At 38.8% G+C, this 22,668-nt stretch overlaps 1 protein-coding gene across 1 annotated transcript in view; it reads left to right on the forward strand.

Moving 5' to 3' along the window:
- The first annotated feature begins 5,297 nt into the window (after window positions 1–5,297).
- LCP2 (lymphocyte cytosolic protein 2) overlaps window positions 5,298–22,668 on the forward strand; it is a 31,664-nt gene continuing 14,293 nt past the window's right edge. The window contains exons 1-6 of the mRNA XM_065644132.1: window positions 5,298–5,542; window positions 9,139–9,201; window positions 12,888–12,934; window positions 19,699–19,767; window positions 20,679–20,710; window positions 21,542–21,576. Coding sequence (XP_065500204.1) covers window positions 5,465–5,542; window positions 9,139–9,201; window positions 12,888–12,934; window positions 19,699–19,767; window positions 20,679–20,710; window positions 21,542–21,576 — 324 coding nt within the window. The 5' untranslated portion in view covers window positions 5,298–5,464. The remainder of the gene's footprint in view (window positions 5,543–9,138; window positions 9,202–12,887; window positions 12,935–19,698; window positions 19,768–20,678; window positions 20,711–21,541; window positions 21,577–22,668) is intronic.

Here is a 22,668-nt window from a genome sequence, read left to right on the forward strand (position 1 = left end):
CAGTCATCATCTGGATAATGAGCTGTGTGCAACTTTGGATACCCTGCATGATCGCAGGGCCATGTATAACCATTACCAGGTGCTGTTTCATAGTAAAGAAATTAAATAACATTCAGTATTCCCCAGCAGCTGCCTTCAGCCCTGTGCAAGAGGCGGTATCAGCCCACTCACAAACACTGACTCAAAGGGTTTAACACAACAGATTTCTTACAGGCAAAGGAGAAACCACACCCCCCAAAAAGCAATCTGGTGAGTCAAATAGCAGGCAAAACTATCATCCTTTAGGGCAGACTTTAGCAACAGTCCTGAAGCCAGCCTCTTTCTCCATCATTCTGAGCAGCTGCAGAGGTGAGCACTTTCCATCCGTCCCACCACGGATGGCCACTGCTTGGTACAGCCGTTGCCTGCTGCTCATGGGGTCACAGCACCTTCTGCCCCGTTCAGCCCTTCAGAGGGAAACCAGGCCACACAGGGCCCAAGACACTGAAAAGAACCATCCCTAGTTGGGTTCACTTTTGTCCTTTTTCTTCCTTTCCCAGCTTTTATAGCAGACGGGAGCTGCACCAGTGGAAGAGGATCTTGAGGGGAACCGGAGCCCTCCAGAGCCAAGATCTTGGCAACTGCTCCCTTGGCAGCAGTTTTGTCCAGAGCTGGTGGGAGGAAACATGTGCTTTCTGCTAGCTGAAAGGGGCTGAGCAGTTACCCCAGGCTAAATGGTGTATTTCTAACTTACTTCAACTTAAGTAACTTCAACGTATCTGCCAAAATTGCATATTCAATTAGAAAACCCGTGTGTTCACGGGTGGAGTTCTGCACCTGAAAGACACTGTACTAAAATGGAATATCGAATCCCAAACTGAACATCCTCCCAGTTGTCTGCTGGCCCACTTAGCTTCCTGCTGAGTCCCGGCACAGCTGGCAACGTTTGGTGCTTTATGAACTGAGCTGTTGAATTGCACTGAACAGTCCAAACATGGGGCAGCAGAGTTCCTCAGTTTGCAGTACCTACTTTTCATGCTTGCAGCTGCTTTTCTTGTCAGCAGAGCCTTTCACAGGCCATGAGAACAACTGATTGCTATCAACCCAAGTCACTAAGTTTATCTCCTTTTTCCTTCCCTCATCACCAACTTCTCGTTCTCAGGCTAAGCAAAACAGTTTTCTCAGTCTTCCGTCAGTAGACATTTTTTCCAAGGTCTACTAGGTGTTCTCCTTTGCATTTGTTTGCAGTTTCTCCGGACAAACTACCATGTTAATGCAGCTTATGACCCTAACAGAGTGGAATAAAATATGAATCTGAAAAAGCACTATTCTTGCTAGAATATCTCCAACTACTTGCCTTTTTTTTATAGCACCTTCATAGGTATTTGATTCTCTCTGTTTTCCAAATAGAGCTCAGCTGCACTCTAGTGGCTGTATTTTAGGATTTCAAGCATTTCGTAGGAGCCTAAACTCCCTATTTCCACCTACTCAAAGTAACAATTCACTAGCAATGGAAGATTTGTATCTTCAAATATGCACTTTTTTTTTCCTTTCCATCCAGGAAAGTAATTGCTGAGGGTTGAGTTCAGAAAGAATATGCAGAAATTTTTTTGTGTGAAATTGGATTAGAAGCCAGAATCTCACACATAGTTTTATTGGAACCATGTATTTCAGATGCAGGTGGGTTTGTGAGCATCTGCCTTGGCTGCCAATCCCATTGAAGTGCCATATATATAACCCAGGTATCAAATTTGTACGGTGACAGTGATTCAGTGCCCATCCCTGTTCTCGAAAGCAGCAGCACTAGGTAGTGTTTGCTGTTGGTCTGTGACTTTGCCACTAGGTGGTGAGGAAGACTCATCGTTCCATGCCTGCAAAAGAGCTTTTTGAAGTTGACAAAGACTCAGTTTTGCATCTTGTATTAATGCACAGACATTGCAAAGTCAAGGTTAACATTTGACTACAAGAATTAAGGAAACAATGGATAAGGATATTTAAGGAGTAGAAAGTGTGGCTCAGTGAATACTAAAGACATCAACAAATTTATAACACTACTGCCACAATTTTAAAAGTGTATAAAAATGAAAGCATTTTTTACCATGTCTTATAGATACAGCTTGGGAATAGGCATGCAATGTTAAAAAATGAAATATAGACTGTCAATGTTGAATATTCTCAGGAAAAAAAAAGGAAGAAAGTGCCCAAGTCTTTAAAAGGAAAAGAAAATGGGCAGGGGAAAAGAGACACCTGTCATAAAGATCCACTTTGCTTTGGGACTGAGAGGAACAGGAAGACTAAATTCTTATGAAGTTTGATTTTTTTTTTCACTCTAGGAAAACTGACATGTAAACTGAGTTATTCTAGAAAAATAAGCCATTCTTAAAGCTGTTCAAAGTAAGCCCCTGACACCGCTTAAAACAGGGTGCTGCGGGACAGAACACCAAAAAGAGGTGAGAGAAAATGGAAAATATTGAGGGTCTTTGAAGGCAGCAGAATGCGAGCAGTGTGAATTTCTCTCCTACACTGACATGGTTAGACACTCACATTTTCAAATATCAGTCACCAGACCATCACTACATCTGAAAGAACTATACCATTGGCAGCTGGTACTTAAAGAAACACATTTTTTAATGTGAAGGTTGTGTCACTGGAGGCATCAACTATAAGAGACTCAATTCTTTAAAAAGAGGAAAAAAGGTCACAACAGAAAAGGTATGCACGTGATAGTGGTTGTAATGTCAATGTTTCTCAGCATTTGAAGATCTAAGAGCTTAAAATCCATTTCATGGAAGATTGTCAGCTGAAATATATAACAAATTATGTATCTTGTGCTGCCTACTTATTGTGTCTTCATTTCTTGCAAAATAAGATTGAACTACTAAGATTCGAAGCATGTGATAATTCCCAGCAGATGGTGAGGATTGTCACCTAGTTATCTAATGTATCTAGGTAAATTCCTGCATGTAGCCTGTGGAACTTAACATTCTTCCCCAGGATGTCTCTGTGGCCCTGTCTGTTGGCTGCAGCTCATTAAGCAACCCCAAGTGGGTAAGTATGGGAAGAGTGAATAGGAAAACAAAAGAGTGAGGAAATAATGTGAGATCTTTTTTTCCAGGATCAATATTTTCCTTTTGTGGAACATGGGATTGGCCACATTGCATTTCTGGGCCACAAAGACAAACATTTAAAAGCATCTTTCCAAACAACTCTCTGCAGCCTGGCTGGGACTGGGGGCCATGATTCATGCACGGTTATTTGTGAGCCTAACGATGTTTTCCATTCGTACACTCAAATACATAGATAGGTTGCAAATGCAATTTCAAATTGTTACGCTAATCTATCGGTATATCTGAAAATTCAAATGTAGAAAACACAAAGTTATGTTTCTTCAGCAAGCCTCACTTGGCCACCACATCCTATGTGTTTATCACATTACAAAAGAGTTCTAGACAAAGCTCAAGTATGTGTGCAGCTGGGTTTTGCAAAATGCGTGAAATATGCATGTAGCAATAACGTACTTATGGTGCCACACAAAGGATTCAAACATATGATTGCATAAATGTATTAGAATTTCTGTGTTGCTCTCTAGACTAGAAGGTTGACTTCAAAGGTGAACTGCTTTTCTCTTGTCTCAGCATCCAAATAAATGATGCTGTGATTCTTCTAGAACACCAATAGAATGAATTTTGATCTAATTAGTTTTCTGTTAGTACAAGTAAGTAGTAAGACAATTGAAATCAGAGCTGCTACGCTGGATTTGGGATAGAAATTAGATTCCAGAACGTCAAAGAAGGTAATGAAATATGGTAACAAAATGAACGATTAGAAATCATAGCACGGGCTTCTTCCTGTCTCTGTGTGGTAAGAAACTTGTTTCTCTGTTGGAAGACACGGTGTGTGATGGGGTGTCTGAGATGCGCTCTAGGCCATCTCCCCTTTACCAGGGCTGATAAAGCACCATCAAAACAGCTTCTCCTTTGAGCATTCTTTGCCACAGGTTGATTTAGTCCTATTTTGTCCCCAAACCTAGATTTACAAGGAAGAGGTGATGATATTTCTGTGATACTGTCAGTACAAGCCTGAGATGATTCATACAGGTCTGTTCAATTAAGAACCCATTAAACACAGCTATGTCATGTACTCAATAAATGCAACACTGCTTAGAACAGCTGTTGCAGCAGTTTAGTTTTAGAGAGTTTTAAATACCATGCTGCCAACAGTCACCAAAATTTCTCCAGAAGAAGTCAGCTACTTTAAATCAGACTGTAAATTTTGAATGGAAAACTCGTATGTATAATACTATAGAGACCTGTAGACATGATCTCAAATACAAGTACTTGTATGCAATGCACTTGCGAATTACAGACCCAAGGTCAGAAGGTCTTCAATGACTCGAAACAGCGAGAGTGATGCATTTAATTAGAAAGAAGAGAAACGTCCCAGTGCTTCAGAACTGTGAACTATTCTTACTAATATAGGAAGCCCATGAAATACCACCGTTCGTGCAGTCTGCTGGAGCAGGTGTGTGCAGCGACCCCAAGCATTCCCACCAGCACAACTTTGGGAGGAAGCTCCACGTCGAGAAAAGGGAGAACGGATTCACTGGCTTTTTAAAAAACCAGACACATCTGGAATTACTAAATGTAGTCTCACTAAGGGGACCTACTGATAAGATGGTGCCTGGATCGGCTATACATGACAGATGAACTGGTAATATTATGGTCCTGTGGATTCTTTTTTGGACACAAAAATCTTCATTAGAGGTAGCTGAAAAATGAAGCACTGAAACAATACAAGTGTAATACTTTTTCATCTAAGCTTGTCCATTTATTAGTGTCAGTAAGAGACAATAATTCCTTATTTGAAGGAATGTTGACTGTAATTTCATCCTTAATTCTCGCATAACTCCTTATGTACACCTCCAACACTAAGCTTGTATCGTTGTACAAATCAAAGAAAGCCAACGTGAGACTTTGGGTAGTGAGGTAAGTTGAAGAAGTTTCTCTTAGGTGAACACTTTCTTGTTTTGGGGTGGCTTGTCTGCGCTAGACTTGCACAGAAGCAGTAACCAAAGTCTATGCAGAAAATATGCAATATTTTTATACTGTACAGAGTGTGTAAATATGCAAATATTTATGTATGCAATTACAAGCAAACAGGGTCCATAGGAGCTTTCTTATATGTAGCAGGCAGAACATTTTCAACACTTTGCTGTTCTTCCTTGTTTACTCATTTACATTCAGACAAAGGAAGTGGTGAGGCTGACAAGCTGACAACTGTTCTGAGAAGAGACCATTTTGTATTAGAGGAAGCAGCAGCTCTCCGGGGTGTCCTAACAACGTCGTTCTGAATTAAACAGGACTTAAACAGAAGCTGTGTATCAGGGAAGGAACTACTGGACATGCCGGAGGTGCTCATGCAGAGGGAATTTCATCGATAGCACTGCTATGAACGTTCTGTAACAGCCTAGAGGAGAAAACTTACCATGGATTTGCGAAACATTCCCTACCGTTCAGACGTGGTTACGTGGAACCCAGATGACTTAGCAGAATATTTTAGGACGGTAAGTTTAGCTGTGTTTCCTCTTTGTAGGATGGAGGAGCAAACTACTCTAACAATATCTGTATTAAACTTACATATTTTTATAACAGGCAAAGCTTGCAGCAAAACTAAAAGCAAAACCACTGGCAATTAAGAAACTGAGCTAAACTGGCCACTGAAATTTATAAACAAATCTTGAAAGTGTGTTTTAAATTTGGTATAAGAGAAACTCATTGTCTTTCGGAGAAAATGTACACTTTACTACAACAATTGTTGATATACATTAACAGCTGTAGAAGACATTAATGCGTGAAGGTTGCGATCTTTCCAGGTCATCTTTAATGATTTTCAGAAGTGGTATTTTTTTTTCAAATTGCTTGGTGTTCACAAACAAGCCTCTGAATGTCTTTGCTAATCACAACCATGTGAACCCAGCCAGAAACTTAACAGTTGTGGATACATGGACACCTCATTTTTTCAGATGCAGCTGCAAAGACCTTTCACCTTTTGGTTTGACTTCCCTATTCTAAAACTTCTTGGGTAAAACTCATGGCTCATGATTCCTGGCTACACCTCCTTTCCTGTCATGGTTACTTTTCTGAATGCTACCTCCTGTGACTAGCTAGGAACTTCTGTTTCGACATCTTTTCACTTGTGACGATCTATACATTTCATTTTACAATGCAGAGGAGTTTCCACACTGAAGAAATACTTTGAAAGGCAACACAGGAATTCTCTGCCAATATATATCCCCTGCACAGCAATGCTGACACCTTTGTAATTGCCCAGGAATGTGTAACCGAGCCGATTCTACTGAAATTTAATTTCTGTGTGTTCTCTGTTAATTACTCATTTTTCAATTCACATCAGACAGTGCCTGCTCCATCTCCCTTGAAACTGAATATGTTCCTCCCAAAGTCCAAAACTGTTGCCCTGGAATGTAACAATCAGAAGATTTAGGACGATTTTCAAGTAATGCTAGCATAGCTGGTTAATTTTCAAGCAAGCTGACAGGCTAGACTTGTAAAACCTGGAACAGTTTGGGCTTCGCTTTGAAATAATGCAAAATGTTTTGTTTCAACAGCTACTATAAGTATCTGAGAGTTTTCTTTGGGGAGCTGAGGCAAGTTTGATATTAGAGTGCAAAGCAAGATAACGAAGACAAACACAAACACAAAGTTTATGTCTACCCAACGTGCAGAGCAATGAAACTGCTAACTACTTGCAGACCTCTAATTTTAGGGTGCAAGAGGCACAAGAAAGTGAAATGAAGAATTGGAGATGGAATAGATGAGATCATTACCAACGGGCAACCTCAGACAAATAAAAAACCATTACAACAGTGGTGCGTGGTGGTCTGGATCAACATTTCCAAGAGACTAACAGGGGAAATGGCTTCCTGGAAGAGTTGATAATGACATTCTTAACTGTGACAAAAGGATGAACCGTAACTGAATGTGCCTGGTCACATTGATTTCTGAGTACCTCCCCTCTACTGATCCGGATACCCTCCAGGACAGAGATAATCTTGTCATTCCACTTTTGGGGAGGTGAATCCGGGCAAAAGCTGCCTGAAGTCACCTAAGAAATCTGTGTAAGACAATTATGTCAGCCTAAGTCAGCCAACCCTGGGCAACGGCCATAAGTGACCAGACCTTCACCCCAAATAAACACGATTTCCCTCACACATATCATTAAAGGGTCGAATGTTATACCTTAGGAATGCTTATCTGCATCGGACTAACATACTTTGCCTGCAGCCATATGTTCAAAGTACAGGATTCAAACCCAAGAGGGACAAGTAATTTTTTTCCCCCTAAACTGGTATAATTATGGGATGATTTTCAAAGGACAAACACATTCAAATCTTCTCTCACCAAAACACAGGGCAGTGGTAAGAATTTAGTCAATTAATTGCTAGCTTACACCTTCCTACTAGCAAAATTCAGTGAGCATACGCATCCGTTCCTGCTCTGGCAGGGGGACTGGACTGGATGATCTTTCGAGGTCCCTTCCAATCCCTGACATTCTGTGATCAGTAATTCCTGTAACACTGCTATGATGTATTCCTGGCACAAATAAAGTTCTTAGTTTCTGTGAAATTCTTTATACTGAACAGTAACAATATCTAATTCATTATTCTAGGTGTGTTAACTTGAAGCCAATTTTAACTTAAACCATGCATTCAAAACAGGGAACGACCATAAACACTAAACCTTCAAATAATCTTTAAAGGCTTCAATTTTTTTTTTTTTTTGTAAAAAGCAAAGATGTTCATGTTAATAGCTAAACAGTATTTTTCATCTATTACTTTAAGAAAGAGATGAGATCTCAGTCACACTGATATGTCCTACCAAGCGTAGCAGTTGCTCATTGCTGCACCCAGACCTGTGCTGGTAACCTCATGATCGCACTCACTCTGTGAAAGAGCCACACAAGAGTATTAATCTGTATTCTAAAATATTTAGCAGAGTTAGATCTGTTTCTGCATATGAGTAACTGAAGACGACTCCTAAAAATATTCTGTCAGCTGTTCAGCCGTTTTCAGGATCTGGTCTCAAATAATACCAAGTTACAAGATTACTCCTTAAAGTGAAGAAATAGAATAGAAGAAAGGACACGATGCTCCCTCTAAGATGTTCTCTGCTTTCGGAGAATTCTCCCAGCAGCACAGGATCGTTTCTCTGCGTAGCTTTCACGAGCTAAAGTTTCAGGCAGGACCAGAGCCATTCTTGTCTTGAAAGCTGCAAAAAGTCCCTTTGTCGGCCTGCTCTTCAGGTTCCTTCTGGTATGGACTTGATCAACTTGGAACAGATGAAATGCATTCTAGCCAGATCAAAAATATAAGCTGTGTTCTCACATGATGCTGTTACTGTTTAAATTAAAAAACATCTTAAGACGCCCATTGGAAATATGTAAGAATCATGTCTTGCTAAGTGTAGCTAGGGTTTTTTTTGTTCGTTTGTTTGTGGGCTTTTGTTGTTGTGGTCGTGGTGGTGTTGCTCTTGGGGAGTGTTTGTGTGTGTGGTTTGCTTTCTTTTGTTCTGTTTGTTTTTTCCCTAAGTCCCCCAAATCACTGCTACGTTTTTCCCTGGTCAAAGCAGGATCCTGCCTTTTTTGTGTACGTGATCAGCTTCCAGAATGTACGTCCTTGTCCCAGATGCTACTCTGAAACATAATATTATGGAAAAGCTTTCTAAGTATTACAGATCATTTCCAGGATTAACAAGTGACATTTCCATCCAGAAGAGGAAGCTTTTTGATCACAACAATGAATTCAGGGACTAGGATCATGGCTTCAGTACACTGAGATACTGAGGTTTTTGCTGTATTCCCTGTTTTCCACAGCTTTCATCCCAGTCAGTACCAGAACTATTCATTTTCCAAATATTTCTTTGGGCCAGGTAACTGTGAGGTGGTTTCTAAATGTAAGGAATTATATGTTCCTAATTAATGAAAATCCTCAAGTCCACTGAAGAATCTTTGTCTTAAAAGTGAAGAAAATGAGCCACTTAGGCTCTAGAATTGAAGCACCTACTCAAAGCTAGGCATATGTTTAAGCGTCTTAATCCATTCTCATCATGAAGAGTACAATAATCATCTTCTTTTACTTGACAGTTAAAGTATAAGGACTGCGAAAAAGTCGTGAGAAAGCACAGCATAAATGGACAAAGGTTTTTGGTAAGTAGAGTTGTAAAATTCTTTCCTGTAAAACTCCCATCAAGTGATCGTTTCAATTCCTCCTTGTTTTGCATTAGCAGATGCAAAGTACTGAGCTGGCAGATGGTTACTGAGGTATAAACATGAAAACTAAATGCCTTTATTAAAATCAGCCAGGCATCTTGCTTTAAATATCGAATGCTGGGAACCCAAGCATGTTATTTAATATGCAGGTATTTTAGTAATTTTTAAACTGACAGGGAAGTTATAAAACCACAATCTTGTCTTGAATTAATCTCTTCCTTTGTAGGAAGTGCTTGTTTTCAAATACTAACTACAGAAAACTCATATTTTTGCATTTTCCTCTCCTCCTAAAGAAGACACAGACCTGGTCAGGATGACTGGCCTTCTAGTGTAATCCCTGTTTCATGCCTCTCTAGGTAAATGAGATTTCTTCTGGAGCAATACATAAAATCAATTAACTTTAAGAGCAACAAAACTAGAAAGCAAAGCCCCAGTGGGTTTAAATCCACATTGCTCCAGGCTTTAACCAACAACTTGGCTTAACTTCAGTATAGTTGACAACTTCCATTGACATAGCTGCCATTTTCAGGCCTTAAATACACATCCATGAAGATGTGTAAGGGCATTTATTATTACTTCATTTTACTTCTATTTTAGTTTATTTCAAAATATTACCTCTTCTACTTTCCCCCAAATTAGTCACTTTGATAATCTGTATAATTAGTCATAGTGGGGAAATCTATGCATACCTCTTCTAAAACCTTCTTATTTTCTATTTACTTGTTCTAATGTATCAAGCTTTTTGACGTCCCATTGAAATGCAACATACATTTTGCAGACACCGTTAGCAGGACCAGGATATTACGTCTCCCTTTTACTGGGTGGAGTCAGAGTGATTCAGTGTCTGTCAGAGGATTCGTCCTACTGACCCCAAACAGACAGATTGTCCTTAGCCCAAGCACTAAGGATCTGTGGCTGGAGTGGGAGGTCTGGCTCTGGAAGTATTATGAAATTCTGGAAGTTTGAGAGTTACAATAACTGTGATTTCTATGTGGTTTTTGTAATTTTTAAAAATTATTTCCAGCATGTTTCTGTAAATACATAGCTCAGAGTGCAGCATTTCTTCAGAAGCATTGAAGATTGAAAGGATGTTTTTCTATTAAGTAAGCAAGCAGCTGCTCACATCTGCTGAGACTATTTTTTTAAGCTTTTGACCTACTTGTCGATTTGATAATGCAAAAAAGGTTCACCTGTGCAACAGAACCACAAAAAGAGACTTTAAGTGAAATATTCTAGAGCACAACGCAATCCTGAAAAAAAAAAAATTCTTCTATGAATTGTTTTTCTAAGAAACATCTTGTCACATTTTGTAAGTTATTGGAAACTGTCAAATTACATTTGCACAGAAGAAACTGTTAAGACTGAGTATTTGCAGGTTTTTTATCTGTTGTCAGATCTGTATGGTAAACCTGACTCTAAAAATAAAGCTGCCTTATCCATCAGAATAACATCCTAGGTTCAAAGTCACATTTCTGTACCTACTGGCTACCACAAGGAAAAAACAGGGGAGATGTAGTAGGAGTAAAACCAGAGGGATTCCGTGTAACTTAGTCTAATAAAATTCTATAGTATTTAAAATGGCAATATGGCGTTTTATGAGAGTTAAAACCCATAATATTCACCAGGTTAACCACCAGAATAGAAATCTGGAGAGAAACTTTAAAAGCGTTTAGAAAAAAATTCTAATTTTTCACTAAATCCTACAGAACATTTCCACAAAGGGAGTATATTTTCTCTGGTTTTTTTTTTACTCCCGAGAGTACTCCCAGGGGCAAAACAATGCTAGAAAACACACATAGGATTTGTTCTGCCCCAAAAATCATTGATAGCATTTTGAACCAAGGTGTAATTGGAAAGTTGTTATTGTTGGCACTAAGAAAGACCGAAAGAACCATTCATGTTCCAGCGGGGGTTTGCAAAGCTTGTGGTTAACTAAACAGAACACTTTCTCAAAAGTTGTTGTGATGCACTAATCATTCCTAAACTCAGAGTTGCACATGATGGAAGAAGAGAGCGGCCAACTCTGTGCAGGAGCAGCAGGAAAGCTCTGCAGACTCTGCACATCTCAGCTCAGGAGGAATCTGCAACCCAGTTGCCATGTCATGGTCGAAGGAGTCAAAAACTCTCCTCCCCATCCCAGTTTCTAGAAAGATTTTTGTTAGGCTGCCAAGGCTGCTCTTAAGTCCAAGGAGTTTTCGAGCTACATCTCCACTAGAACAGGTGATTTTACATATACTGTTGCGTTACAGACAAGGTTCAGCACAAAGCTCTACTCCAGGAAATGGTGCGCTATTTTAAAATTCACAGTTTTACCCTGAAACTTCGCAGTCATGCACAACTTTGCCTAATTTCACCATGCAAACACGAAGGAATTCAATATATCTGCAGTCACTTAAATACCATATTTTTTAGCTGTACAAAAAAGATGTGAAGCAAAAATAGCCTAAAATTGGAATCTACGGTAGAATTTTGCCTTCCCTACCAGGAACAGCCCTTTAAAAAGGACATTTCATTGCACATTGCTTTAAAACCAGAAATGATTAAAAAAAAATTGAAATATTCTGTCATTTCATATTTCCTGTGAAAAGCATAATTCCGAAATTGCCAAGAAGAATGCCACTGATGAGGGTTTCCAGCAGACCATGCATGTTCTGCTGAGCTCACACCCATCAGCTGTAGCACATGATGTTACCACGATGTAGATCTCGATTAATTGTTTGAAACTGTCCACTGAGACAAATTATAGTATCTCAAGACTTCTTTAACAATAAATATGAAAGGATATGTTTTCCTGTATGCTAAGTGATGGCAATGTACAAGCGAAAAGCAATATCTAGAAATCAAGAACCAAAAGAGGAAAAAAAAAAAGACAGAACACTTAAAAATAGTTCTGCGATTTCTTGGTTTACTGTCTGTTCACCTGCTTCAGCTTAAGTATTCTGACAACCACTAGGGAGGAAGCTGTTGCAGAAGAGGGTTTTATTTCCAGTTCTTTTGAGAAGCAGAGCAGGAATGTATTTTAACCTTGCCTGTCAGCCCATGTGACAATATAACGCCAATAAAGAACAGGATTGGAACCCAAATCTGAAGTAAATGACTTGACTTCAATGTTGCACAGAGTTCCATTAATTTGAAATTAATACTGGAAGTATGGCTTATCTGCTGGTAAATAAATTTACCCAGTTCTCATCTGCTAAGAACTGGTTTAAAATTTTACCTCTTCTTAAAGATCTTTTTAACAGACTGTCATTAAAACAGTCCAGCTCCAGAAGTACTTCTCTTTGATGCTAGATGTGATAATTTTGCTGAAGTCCTTTGTGCGTAAACAGACACACATGGTGTGTGTTAACCTTCTAGCTAGTCTAATACAATTGGCAGCAATATAAAGTAAACACCAACATCCAGAAAAACAGAAAAAGCACAGAGAGGATTTTTTATGAAAATGGGTTCACTTCTGTCCTGCACCGTGGGCTGGGCAGGCTGTCATCCTGCATTGCTTTTCTATGCGCTTCACATTCCTATCAGTTGAAATTTCATGCCACATTTTGAATATGCAAACTTCTGTAAGTCACAGGGTGTTCCATTCACAATTTTGTGATATATACCTTGTGTTTCCTTTTCAGAACATGTCTGAAAATGATATTCAGAAATTTCCCAAACTCAGAGTGCCGTAAGTAAAGCCCAACCAATTTAACATTAAAAATTATCTCAGCTGGTCTGCAGTGAAAACATGGCTGTTTCTTTGTTGCTCATTTCCTAGTTCCTGACTCTCTCCTCTGTGCCTATCTTGATTTTGCTCCAGGAGATACAGTCTGCTTTGCCTTTGCTGATGCATCAGAGCTTGTGTAAGATGTTTTGGTGAAGCTCAGAATACTGACAAATTTTGAAATACCTGTGTGGTCGGTCGCATTCATGCACTCAGGGGTGAGCCGGTGGTAGATCCAAGGGCAGGATCAGATATGATCTCCATTGGATCAGATATGCAAGGACTTGAACTTGAAAGCCTCAGACATGGCATGTTTGTTAAGATCATATCTATATTTTCACACAATAAAATTCCCGATAATAGGGATTGGTGGCATATGATGTGTTAGTAAGGGGCCCAGATGCTATTAAAAAAAAAGATGCCCAGATGTCTCAGCATTTTTGAAATTACTGTCAATTAAAAGCAACCTTTAGCTATGGTTACCGAGACTGAGGGACTGGCATTACACCAGACTGTCTGTGAAAAACTCGTTTTGCCATACTGTAAAACATATTGCTTGTATTTCTCTGATAATTTGTTCCTCCTTAACCAACCTTTGGCAAAACTGGCTTGTGTTCTCCTTGTCCGAACTTCTAATTTTGAGATCTTTTGGTGATTTCCTTTCAAATTTGTGAGTCAAAAGTGGTCAGTGGAAGGTCTAATAAACACACATACGAGGGACACTAATGTAATAGATGAACAGTTAAAATGAAATCTAAAAATGTGGACTTGCTCCTATCTCCTTGTCTAATCTATTTATATCTCAAAAATGTTTGAAAATTCAATTTTCACAGTCCATTTACCTTGTAACACTCTCGCAAAAAGTGAATGGCCTTTTCTAGTCAGATCTGGGTTTCTCAACAAGAAGAGAATTCGAAATCAGGAGCTTTAAAAGAAGAGTGAAGATTGGTACAAAGCTTGAAGAACTGAATAAATAAGTAAAATAGTAAATCTGAATGAAAGTTCTGGACCTAATGCCCTTGTTCTCACCTTTCTCCACAACTACAAGCAGGGAAACGATTCACTAGAATATTGTGTCTATATATGGAAAAAGTTGGTGTGATGTGGGGTCCTCCATGTAATTAATGCCACCATTTAAAACAAAAATTCAGAGCTTTAATAGGAAAGAGAACTGATTGCCTCAAAAAAAAAAAAAAATCACCAACCAACCAAAACCAAAACAAATGAACAAAAACCAGAGAAGCCTACAAACACCACCAAAACCAAACAGAATAAATTTCATGGGTGGAAAAACCTGACTTTTTTTTTTAAACATTAATTTCATTGCTTCAGAATCTCCATGCTCTCACCAAAATGGAAAGTGCTTGCTGTGGACTTCTACTAGAACACATTCATGCCTTACTTTTATATCATAATGCAAACCTCACCTAGTAGGAAGAGTTTTTCTAGCAGCTGAAATACACATTAATGTATTGTAGTTATAGTACCTGATACTTAACGACAGTGCAAAAATCTGAGCATATTCTGTAAATATGCTTAATATAAATAGCAAGTGCCACACTTACAGCATTGGCCAGCGGAACGAATAAAAAGTACATATACAAGGAAGATCGTTCTCCAGTAACTTTAGCAGGGTTATGCTGACCTACATGTATCGAGAACAGAACCCAGCACTTGCAACTCTACAGGTTTTGCAAACCACAGCCTACATCCACACAGATCTCCTGAGCTGGCTCTGGTTTTACTAAATATAAACACCTGAGCAAATCTACTGATCAAATTTTAAATATAATTGCCATTACTTGGGGATGGTTCTGTGACTTTTACAAGAATCTTTAAGTGTCTAAATAGGTGACAGTTGTCATTGCAAAGCCACTTCCTGAAACTAATCAAAACTCACACAAATTTCTGTTATTATTAGAAGAATTATTATTTTGAAAGTTAATCTCTACGAGCCATGTTACAGGTGCATATCTTAATTCATCTTTTTTTGGCTTATTTTTAAATACCAAAAAATGGATTTAAACACTATTTGAAAAACTAAAATACTTCATAAAGTCTTTAAAACTCTCCACTAAATGGGCTGAACTCTACTGAAAACTTTGCTAAAAATTTACGTATATAAGGGTACCACGTAAAAGTGGCTGAGGCATTCAGATGGCCCTGCAAGTTTTATTCTGGCTACTGTTTTGCAGGCGAAAGGGTTAATGGACAGTAAGTCTGCACAGGATCCACTGCACCTGCATGTGCAAAGGCCACTTGGAGACTTCCCGAGGGGTCATAACAAACTCCACATTCACCCACGTCAGCAGGGGTCACCACCCAACTTTCTCGTATGCCTGGCAGAGCCACCGAGGTCTCGTACACAAGGTGACCTTCAGTGGCACAGTTAAGGAAATCTCTTCCGCAGGGAGGTTGTGGAGTCTCCTTCTCTGCAGACATTCCAACCCGCCTGGACACCTTCCTGTGTAACCTCATCTGGGTGTTCCTGCTCCGGCGGGGGGATTGCACTGGATGAGCTTTCAAGGTCCCTTCCAACCCCTGACATTCTGCGATTCTGTGACATCTATTGGGGCCTTATCTCTTGTGGAGGCTTGTGAACACCAACTTTGTAATGGAGTATTTGAGAGGAGCAAAACCAGAAGTTGTCCTCATCTTTGAGCCATGCATAAAGCTGTGCCAAACAGAGCATTAGACAACTGGAAACCCACAAGCCCTCCTTTCCTTGCAGTATCTAGGCCTTTACACAAACCTGCAAATTTGAAACTATTATTCTATTTTGGGCTTCTCTGATAAATACGAAGTTTTAACTCTCATTCAGAATATTTACCTTGATGATGCTGTCACTCCTTGGAACCCTAAGACCTCACACACTGCTATTAAAGCAATCATAGGGAGAAGTTTATAAAATTAACTTTCCTTAATGCTAGGTTTTGATTTAACATGGAAGCCTTTCTTTCTTTCCCATTTATGTGCACAGTAGAACGAAAGGTCTTACTCAAGCACAAGGTCCCAAAGCAGAAGGCAAAGTAACAGCTCCACTCACCGCTTCCCTTTCACTCTTTCCTTTAGACAAGAAGGAGGTGCAAAAAGTCACTTGGTCCTTGCCGGTTCTGTGTTGTAGCTGAAGTGCTCTGGGTGTACATAGGGAAGAGGGAGTAAAGAGAGATTCTTGGACTGGTTTAAAGCTCCGTTTCCAAAGGCAGTGCTTGGACACACGCTGAGATTCAGGCACTTCTTCGAGCTAGATAGAAAATGCCACCACATAGTATTTCTACTTGAATATATATTAATACATTTCTATTTGAAGATACAGAGTACCACCTTTAAATCACTTGGTAAAAGTTGAATTTTAAGAATATTCACCAATTTATGCACAGTTGCAATTCTATGAAAAGATCCATGCCTCTCTGCTTCAATGACCTACATACATCTGCTATGGTACTGATGAACTGGCTTGAAAATCTGATACTGCTTGATCACATGTGGTGGAACCGAACAAAACAGGGAGGGGATATAATATATTTTACACAGAGCAGACATTGAATATCTGTCTTAAGCACTAAATGAAACTCAGAACTAATGGCGAGGGTGTAATTAACATTTTGATAATAAATCTAATGAAACAAAAGGCCAATATACAGCTTAAGGGACACACGGAGTTTTCTTATTGCTCATTATCACTATTGGCAGTCACAGAAGGTCATAAAATTCATAGTTGTGGATAACAAACGTGAGTCTTGCAAAATACTTTAAAGCGCATTCATTAATTCAGAATTAATAAACAAGAAAAAGCAAAGATCTCATTCAAAATAATGTTCGTGGTTGATCAATACCTGAACCATGATCTAAGCACTGAAGTTAGTCTTTGCCACTCATATTGTTTACCATCTTGAGATAAAACATTGCCAGGTTTTCAGGAAGCCAAGGTACTAATACAGGCTATTGTTCCTTTGGCTGTCCCCAGTGGCAGGTTGCTGGCAAACCTGAGATGTGCAATTTTCAACCTTGGCCAGAAAGCTGATGGTACTTGTGAAAATTTCCAGTAATAAAAAGAGCATAATTGCACTAAAATACATAATTTCATCTGCCATTTCAAGAATGGTAAGTGTGCTGAGTTCTGAGCCTACAAATATGGCCCAGTCTGAAAGCCGTTCTGCTTTCAGGAAAGCCCAAGTGCAAACCTAAGAATTAAGAAATCTGTGGTGCCCTTCTCTTCTGTAAAGGTATGCCTTGGGCAGAGGTGAATGTGTGCACACTCTCTCAGATGGCATGCTAAAGGCTGTTGAAAGGTTTAGAACATTTCTGACATTCAGGCAGTTTTGAAGCCAACGTAACGGTATTGCATCTGCCCAACAGACTTTTCTCAAAGGCCAAAACCAAAGACTGCATCACAAAATGTGCTCTTGACACTATGCAATTATGCAGCTTCCTGGCTCTAGAGGACTTTGCCCTCCACCCCACTCACCCCTCTGGAGTCCTTTACTGCCGTACAGGTAGAATGGATTCTAATCGTGACAACAATATCTGCAGTTAGCAAAGAAAAGCCACTTTTGGATTACTGCTTTGGGGGTTGGTTGTGTAGTGTTGGTTTTTAATTTTTTTATTTTCGACTTCCTGCCAGTTTTGAGCTAAGCATCTGGTGGAGGCGGTAGAAAGAGAAAGAGAAGTCTGAGTAACATTTTCTGCAAGTGCTGTTGCCTTATCCTCTCCTATCATCCACTCCCACAGTGCACAGAGCAGTGTGGTTTGGGCACTTCCTTCCTCACATGACTACAGACTCGGCTGCACCGACCTTCGGTGATAATGTTCCTTGTAAAGCATTACCATTCTAAACTTTGCTTTCTTCTAATAACCCCTCTGAGCCACTGGTTTGAAGCATTTCAAATAAACTTGAAGATTAGACACTGTATTTTAAGCAGTAAATGATAAATTTTTTTGGCAGCAAGATAAGATGAGCAACTGTTTCAGTCTTTCCTCAAAAACCAGTTGGTGTAAATCCTCATAGCGGCCAGCCCAGGTTTACTCCAGAAAACTTCTCCCGGTGTCTCATTCATACCCAGGGAAGTCTGAACTAAAAAAATTAGCTCTAAAACCAGCGATCTTCACAACTGAAAACAAACACAAAATCACAAAAGATCTTTCCTCTACTTCTTCTACAGCAGAGAATAAGCCACACACAAGTTCCGTAATCCACATCTTGACCAAAGAACTGGTATGTGCAGTTCACCCCGAACATTTCCTGATGTTCCGCATGGAACTGATGATTCACACAGCAGCTGCCTTATCACTTGCAGCAGAAGGAAATTTCTTGTGCAGAGGAGTGTTGATTGCATGGGAAAGAAGAGCAAGAGGAGTCCTGTGTCTATCACTTGGCATTTTTGTTGCTTTATACAATTTGCTTAGGTAACGATGTTAGATCTAGACAGCTGTAATCCTTAAATTATAAACATTTGTGCATGTGCATATTTCAAAAGGGGCAAGTATGACAATATTTGCTTCTAATCAGCAAATTCCAAAGCACTGTCTTAAAAAAGAAGAAAAAAAAAACCCAAATATTTTTCCTCTGCCTTTCTATTTTCATACTTGGATCCTTGAGTACGTATCCTTAACTTCAAATGACCCATCTTCATCCTGTTCAGACAGCACAACTATACTGATTGGAAATGGCTTGTTACCTGATACTTGCTGGCAGCCTAATCTGTCCCCATAGCACTTTCCATAATTGAACAGAGCCTTGATTTTATCTCTTAATTTGAATTACAGTCAGGTAAGTATCAGGAAAGTAGTAAGGGCAAGAGAAGGGATATTCAAAGTGCGAAAAAGATTTTCAGCATGCTTCAGGATCAAAAAAAATGGTATGTTTTTGTTGGCTTTTTTTTTTTTAAATATTAGACTGCTTGAAATTCCCAGGCCAGAAAAGCAGTTAGACATGCAAGAGATGCATAAATGAGGTCATTTGGAAAAAAACCTAGTGGATTATTATTGCTGACTAGCAGAAAAAGACATGAAAGGAGAAGAAAAACAAAATAGATTGTTAACTGCATGGCCACAAATGGAGATTTTATAATACTGATACAAAGCTTGATTGATGAGTTTTAAGATGCATGGAAAAGAATTCAGCACTAACAAACAATAAAGTAAGATTTTACAGAATTTAGAATCTGAAATACACAGACATCTTGAGTTCCTGATTTTTTTTTTGTACTACCTTTATTTCCAAAATTGCTGTCTCTGATAGACCAAAATAACATAAGCTAGAAGTAAAATGGGATATTTTTAACCAGCTGTATGTAACCAATTTGCTTTGGTTCTCACAGGACTTTCTTGGTGGGACTTTCCTCAAAAAGCAATAATGAGAATTAAGAATCAGACCCTGACTTATCATAAGTTTTCTTTGAAACAAAACTACCATTACTTAAAGCAGGATTCAAATCCGTGATGTCTACCACACCCAAAGTTTCTAAGGCTTGCTGGGATTGAAGTTTATTCTTAAACTTGATCCAACAATATGTGGTTTTATCTATGTAAAAATGTCTAGCTTTCAGTGAGATATAATATAGTGCAACTTTGCAATAAGATGATAAATTCAATATTCTTACCACACAGTAAATAATAATTCTGAATCACCAGATTCAATTCAGCAAATATTGAGGGAAAACAGCTAAGAAAATGACTGACAAGTTTCAAGGATTTTTTAAACTATTGTTTGTGTTTCTTTTAAATAGAATCGTGAGTAAATTAAGTCAAGAAATAAACAGAAATGAAGGGAGGCTCTCATCTTTCCTTCAAAAATGGTAAGTAAAACGATTCAGCTTTCTTTTTCAAACCTTTCAGATATATATTTTCTGGACTGTTTTCCATTCCATCAATAATACCTGGGTCAGAGGGAGAGCCTGGAAATTATACAAAATACAGCTCTGTTTTGTGACTGTTATGTGTTAAGAGTAGCAAAGCCTGAGCCCATGAACACTCGAGATACTTCTGCCGTGTCCAGAACCAAGTAACATATACATTTCAGAAAATTTTCCACCTCAGTAAATTAATCTTTAGGAATGCTATAGAGCCTAGACACATATTACTGCATCAATAAGTCATCATTAATGCATTTCACAGACCTATACATCATTACACTTTTTAATACTTTATAACTTATCATTTAATATAATATTCTTGCAAGAGAGAAAGAGCAAAAATTGCAAGAACATTACACGAGAAAAGAAAAATTTATATTAATTTACAAGGAAAATCTAAGTGTAGTCTACATAACATGGTTTTACATAATCTGATAACAATTTTAGACGTTTGCATTGAGTTCAAAACTAGAACTGAAAACCATAAAAATATTTATCAAACCTACAAATATTTATGAATTGACTTTCAGCAGCTTGAATGGAATTAGCAAAGAAAGTTTCTAATTTCAGGACTGGGTCCCTAGTACATTTATTTACTGAGCCACTTGGTTTCTAAATACTCAGTGTCACTGACTTGAATGTTTTTCAAGACAGTTTAGCTTACATTAGGATCCTGCACATGAAATGTGACATAGTGTGTTTTTGGCATTATGGGCAAAATTAAACTCATCTATATAAACTTCATTCTACTGTTAAAGCTAACCATTACCTTTATTCACAATAGATTTCAGTATGCTTCAAATGTTTAAGAATTGCAAATGGAAGGAAATTATTCATTTGTATCTTTGTTATAGGGGCCAATCACAAAAATGTCCTGAAAATACAGGTAAGTATGTACTGGCAGATAGTCTCTAACAACAAAATGTATTAAAAAAATGTTAAAATGTTAATCCTTGCAGGGTGGAGTAAAGGGGCGGGGGGGCGGGGAGTGTAACACAAACCAACAAATAGGAAAAGATCAGAGCACGAAGAAGTTGCAAAAAGAATAAAGAGTAATTACAGAAGAACAAGCAAGAAAAAATATTTTTAAAATAAAAAAGATGCTAAAGAAAGGCAAGAACAGAGACATTTACATAAGCATCCCTAAACTCCCTTTCTTTAACCCAATATATGGTATCAGTGCTTATATATTTCTTTTCCAACACCTCTGCCCCTCGCCCCTACACCTAGCAGCACCCTGTATTAGAGATGTACATTTTGAGGTGCCTGCCATGTTCTGAATTTTTATTTCATTTATTCGCTTAATAGGCCATAAGCACTTAAAACTTCTGCAAGCTACCATGTTCCCCCAGTCCTACTGAAATTAAAAAAACTTTCTATATGAAAGCTAAAATAGTATTAAACAAAGAGATAAGAAGTCTGTGCTCATTCTGAAAGCATTCTACATCAAATCATATTTAAAAATGGAAGTGTAGGACAAACTGACAGCACATATATCATCTCACACAAGGATAGCTATACTCTTAGTTCTGAATCAGAATATTATTCGTAGTACCTTTGATGACTGCCTGCCTGCAAAGAGATATCTTGTTCCTGTGACATAGTATTGTGGTTTAGAACCGGTCTGGGGTGTGTTGTGTCCTTTTTTGTCAAGTTATATCTTGATAGTTTGAAGTTGCACAAGCTAAGAAGCCTGTGGTTATGCTTCTTTATGCAGGATTCAATCAAGAAGATGGTGGCTGGTCTTCATTTGTGAGTATCAGGTTTAACAAAACCTACGGGTTGAATGGATTACCTCTCTTGTAAGGTCTATCATTCCTTGAGTTATCTACTTGGGGCAGCACGGATGGAGTGAGCGGTGGCAGGGGCTGGTTAGGATGAGGAGAAAGAGAAGCAGGACTGTTGATGGTGGGAGCAGCTGCATACAGATTACTTTCCTGAGAAAAGGGTCTCCCCGGTGACACAAGGCAGAGCTCCCGAAGGGCAGTCCTGCCATCCTGCAGCAGAGCCATGTAGAAGCTCACAGCCTATGGCCAGGTCTCTGCAGAACCATAGCTGAATTTTAGATACCCGTTTCAAGCTCTTAAAAGAGGTGGCTAGCAAAGGAAAGGTTGGTATGTTATCCACTGGCAAATTCTGGCTGTTTTATTCTCTAGAGTTGATTTGTTGAAGAATCTAATTTTTTGAAGCCAGATAGACTGCAAAAGTTCCTTTTGCCTTTCAGCATAGAAAATGCATTGGTGAATGTCATTAGATGAAGCACAGACAACTCAGGTAGCTAAATGAATAATCTAACTGACACACAGCCAGGGGTTATGAAGATCTCTTACACTGACCAGTGCAATTGGTTTTTTTGCAAAAAATTGCGAGATTTTTGAAAAAAAACACTTGCTACTAAGTATGCAGGAGATTGGCTGCTATTTTAGAAGCACAAAAGCTAAAAGTAACCACTTATAGAGCACCTGGGCGCTATGTCAATGCAGAGCTAGTCTGGAACTTTCAGCCAAGATACCAATGACAAATTGAATATTCTTTTTCTTGTGAGCCTTGGCAGACTGCACAGAAGATGTGGCAATGACCACCACCCTATTTTCACTGTGATCTTATTAGGTCTTGCAAGTTGTATGAAGCCGTTTTGGTTCTGGTCAGCAGAGAACACCAAGACCCATATAAAAGACCTCATTTTTTTCTGAAGTATTTTTAGAAAGTTGAGTTGCAGGCTGTAGCATACATACTATTAACTACAAATGAATATCAACAGGCATAAACTGCTGTTCCAGTGTGTTTCTAGGAGGCACTGATTTGTTTGCTGGTGCTTTGTCTGTCACCTAAAACAAAAGCACT

This window comes from Caloenas nicobarica, chromosome 13 (genome assembly GCF_036013445.1).
Source record: "Caloenas nicobarica isolate bCalNic1 chromosome 13, bCalNic1.hap1, whole genome shotgun sequence".
In the NCBI taxonomy this organism is placed as follows: domain Eukaryota; kingdom Metazoa; phylum Chordata; class Aves; order Columbiformes; family Columbidae; genus Caloenas; species Caloenas nicobarica.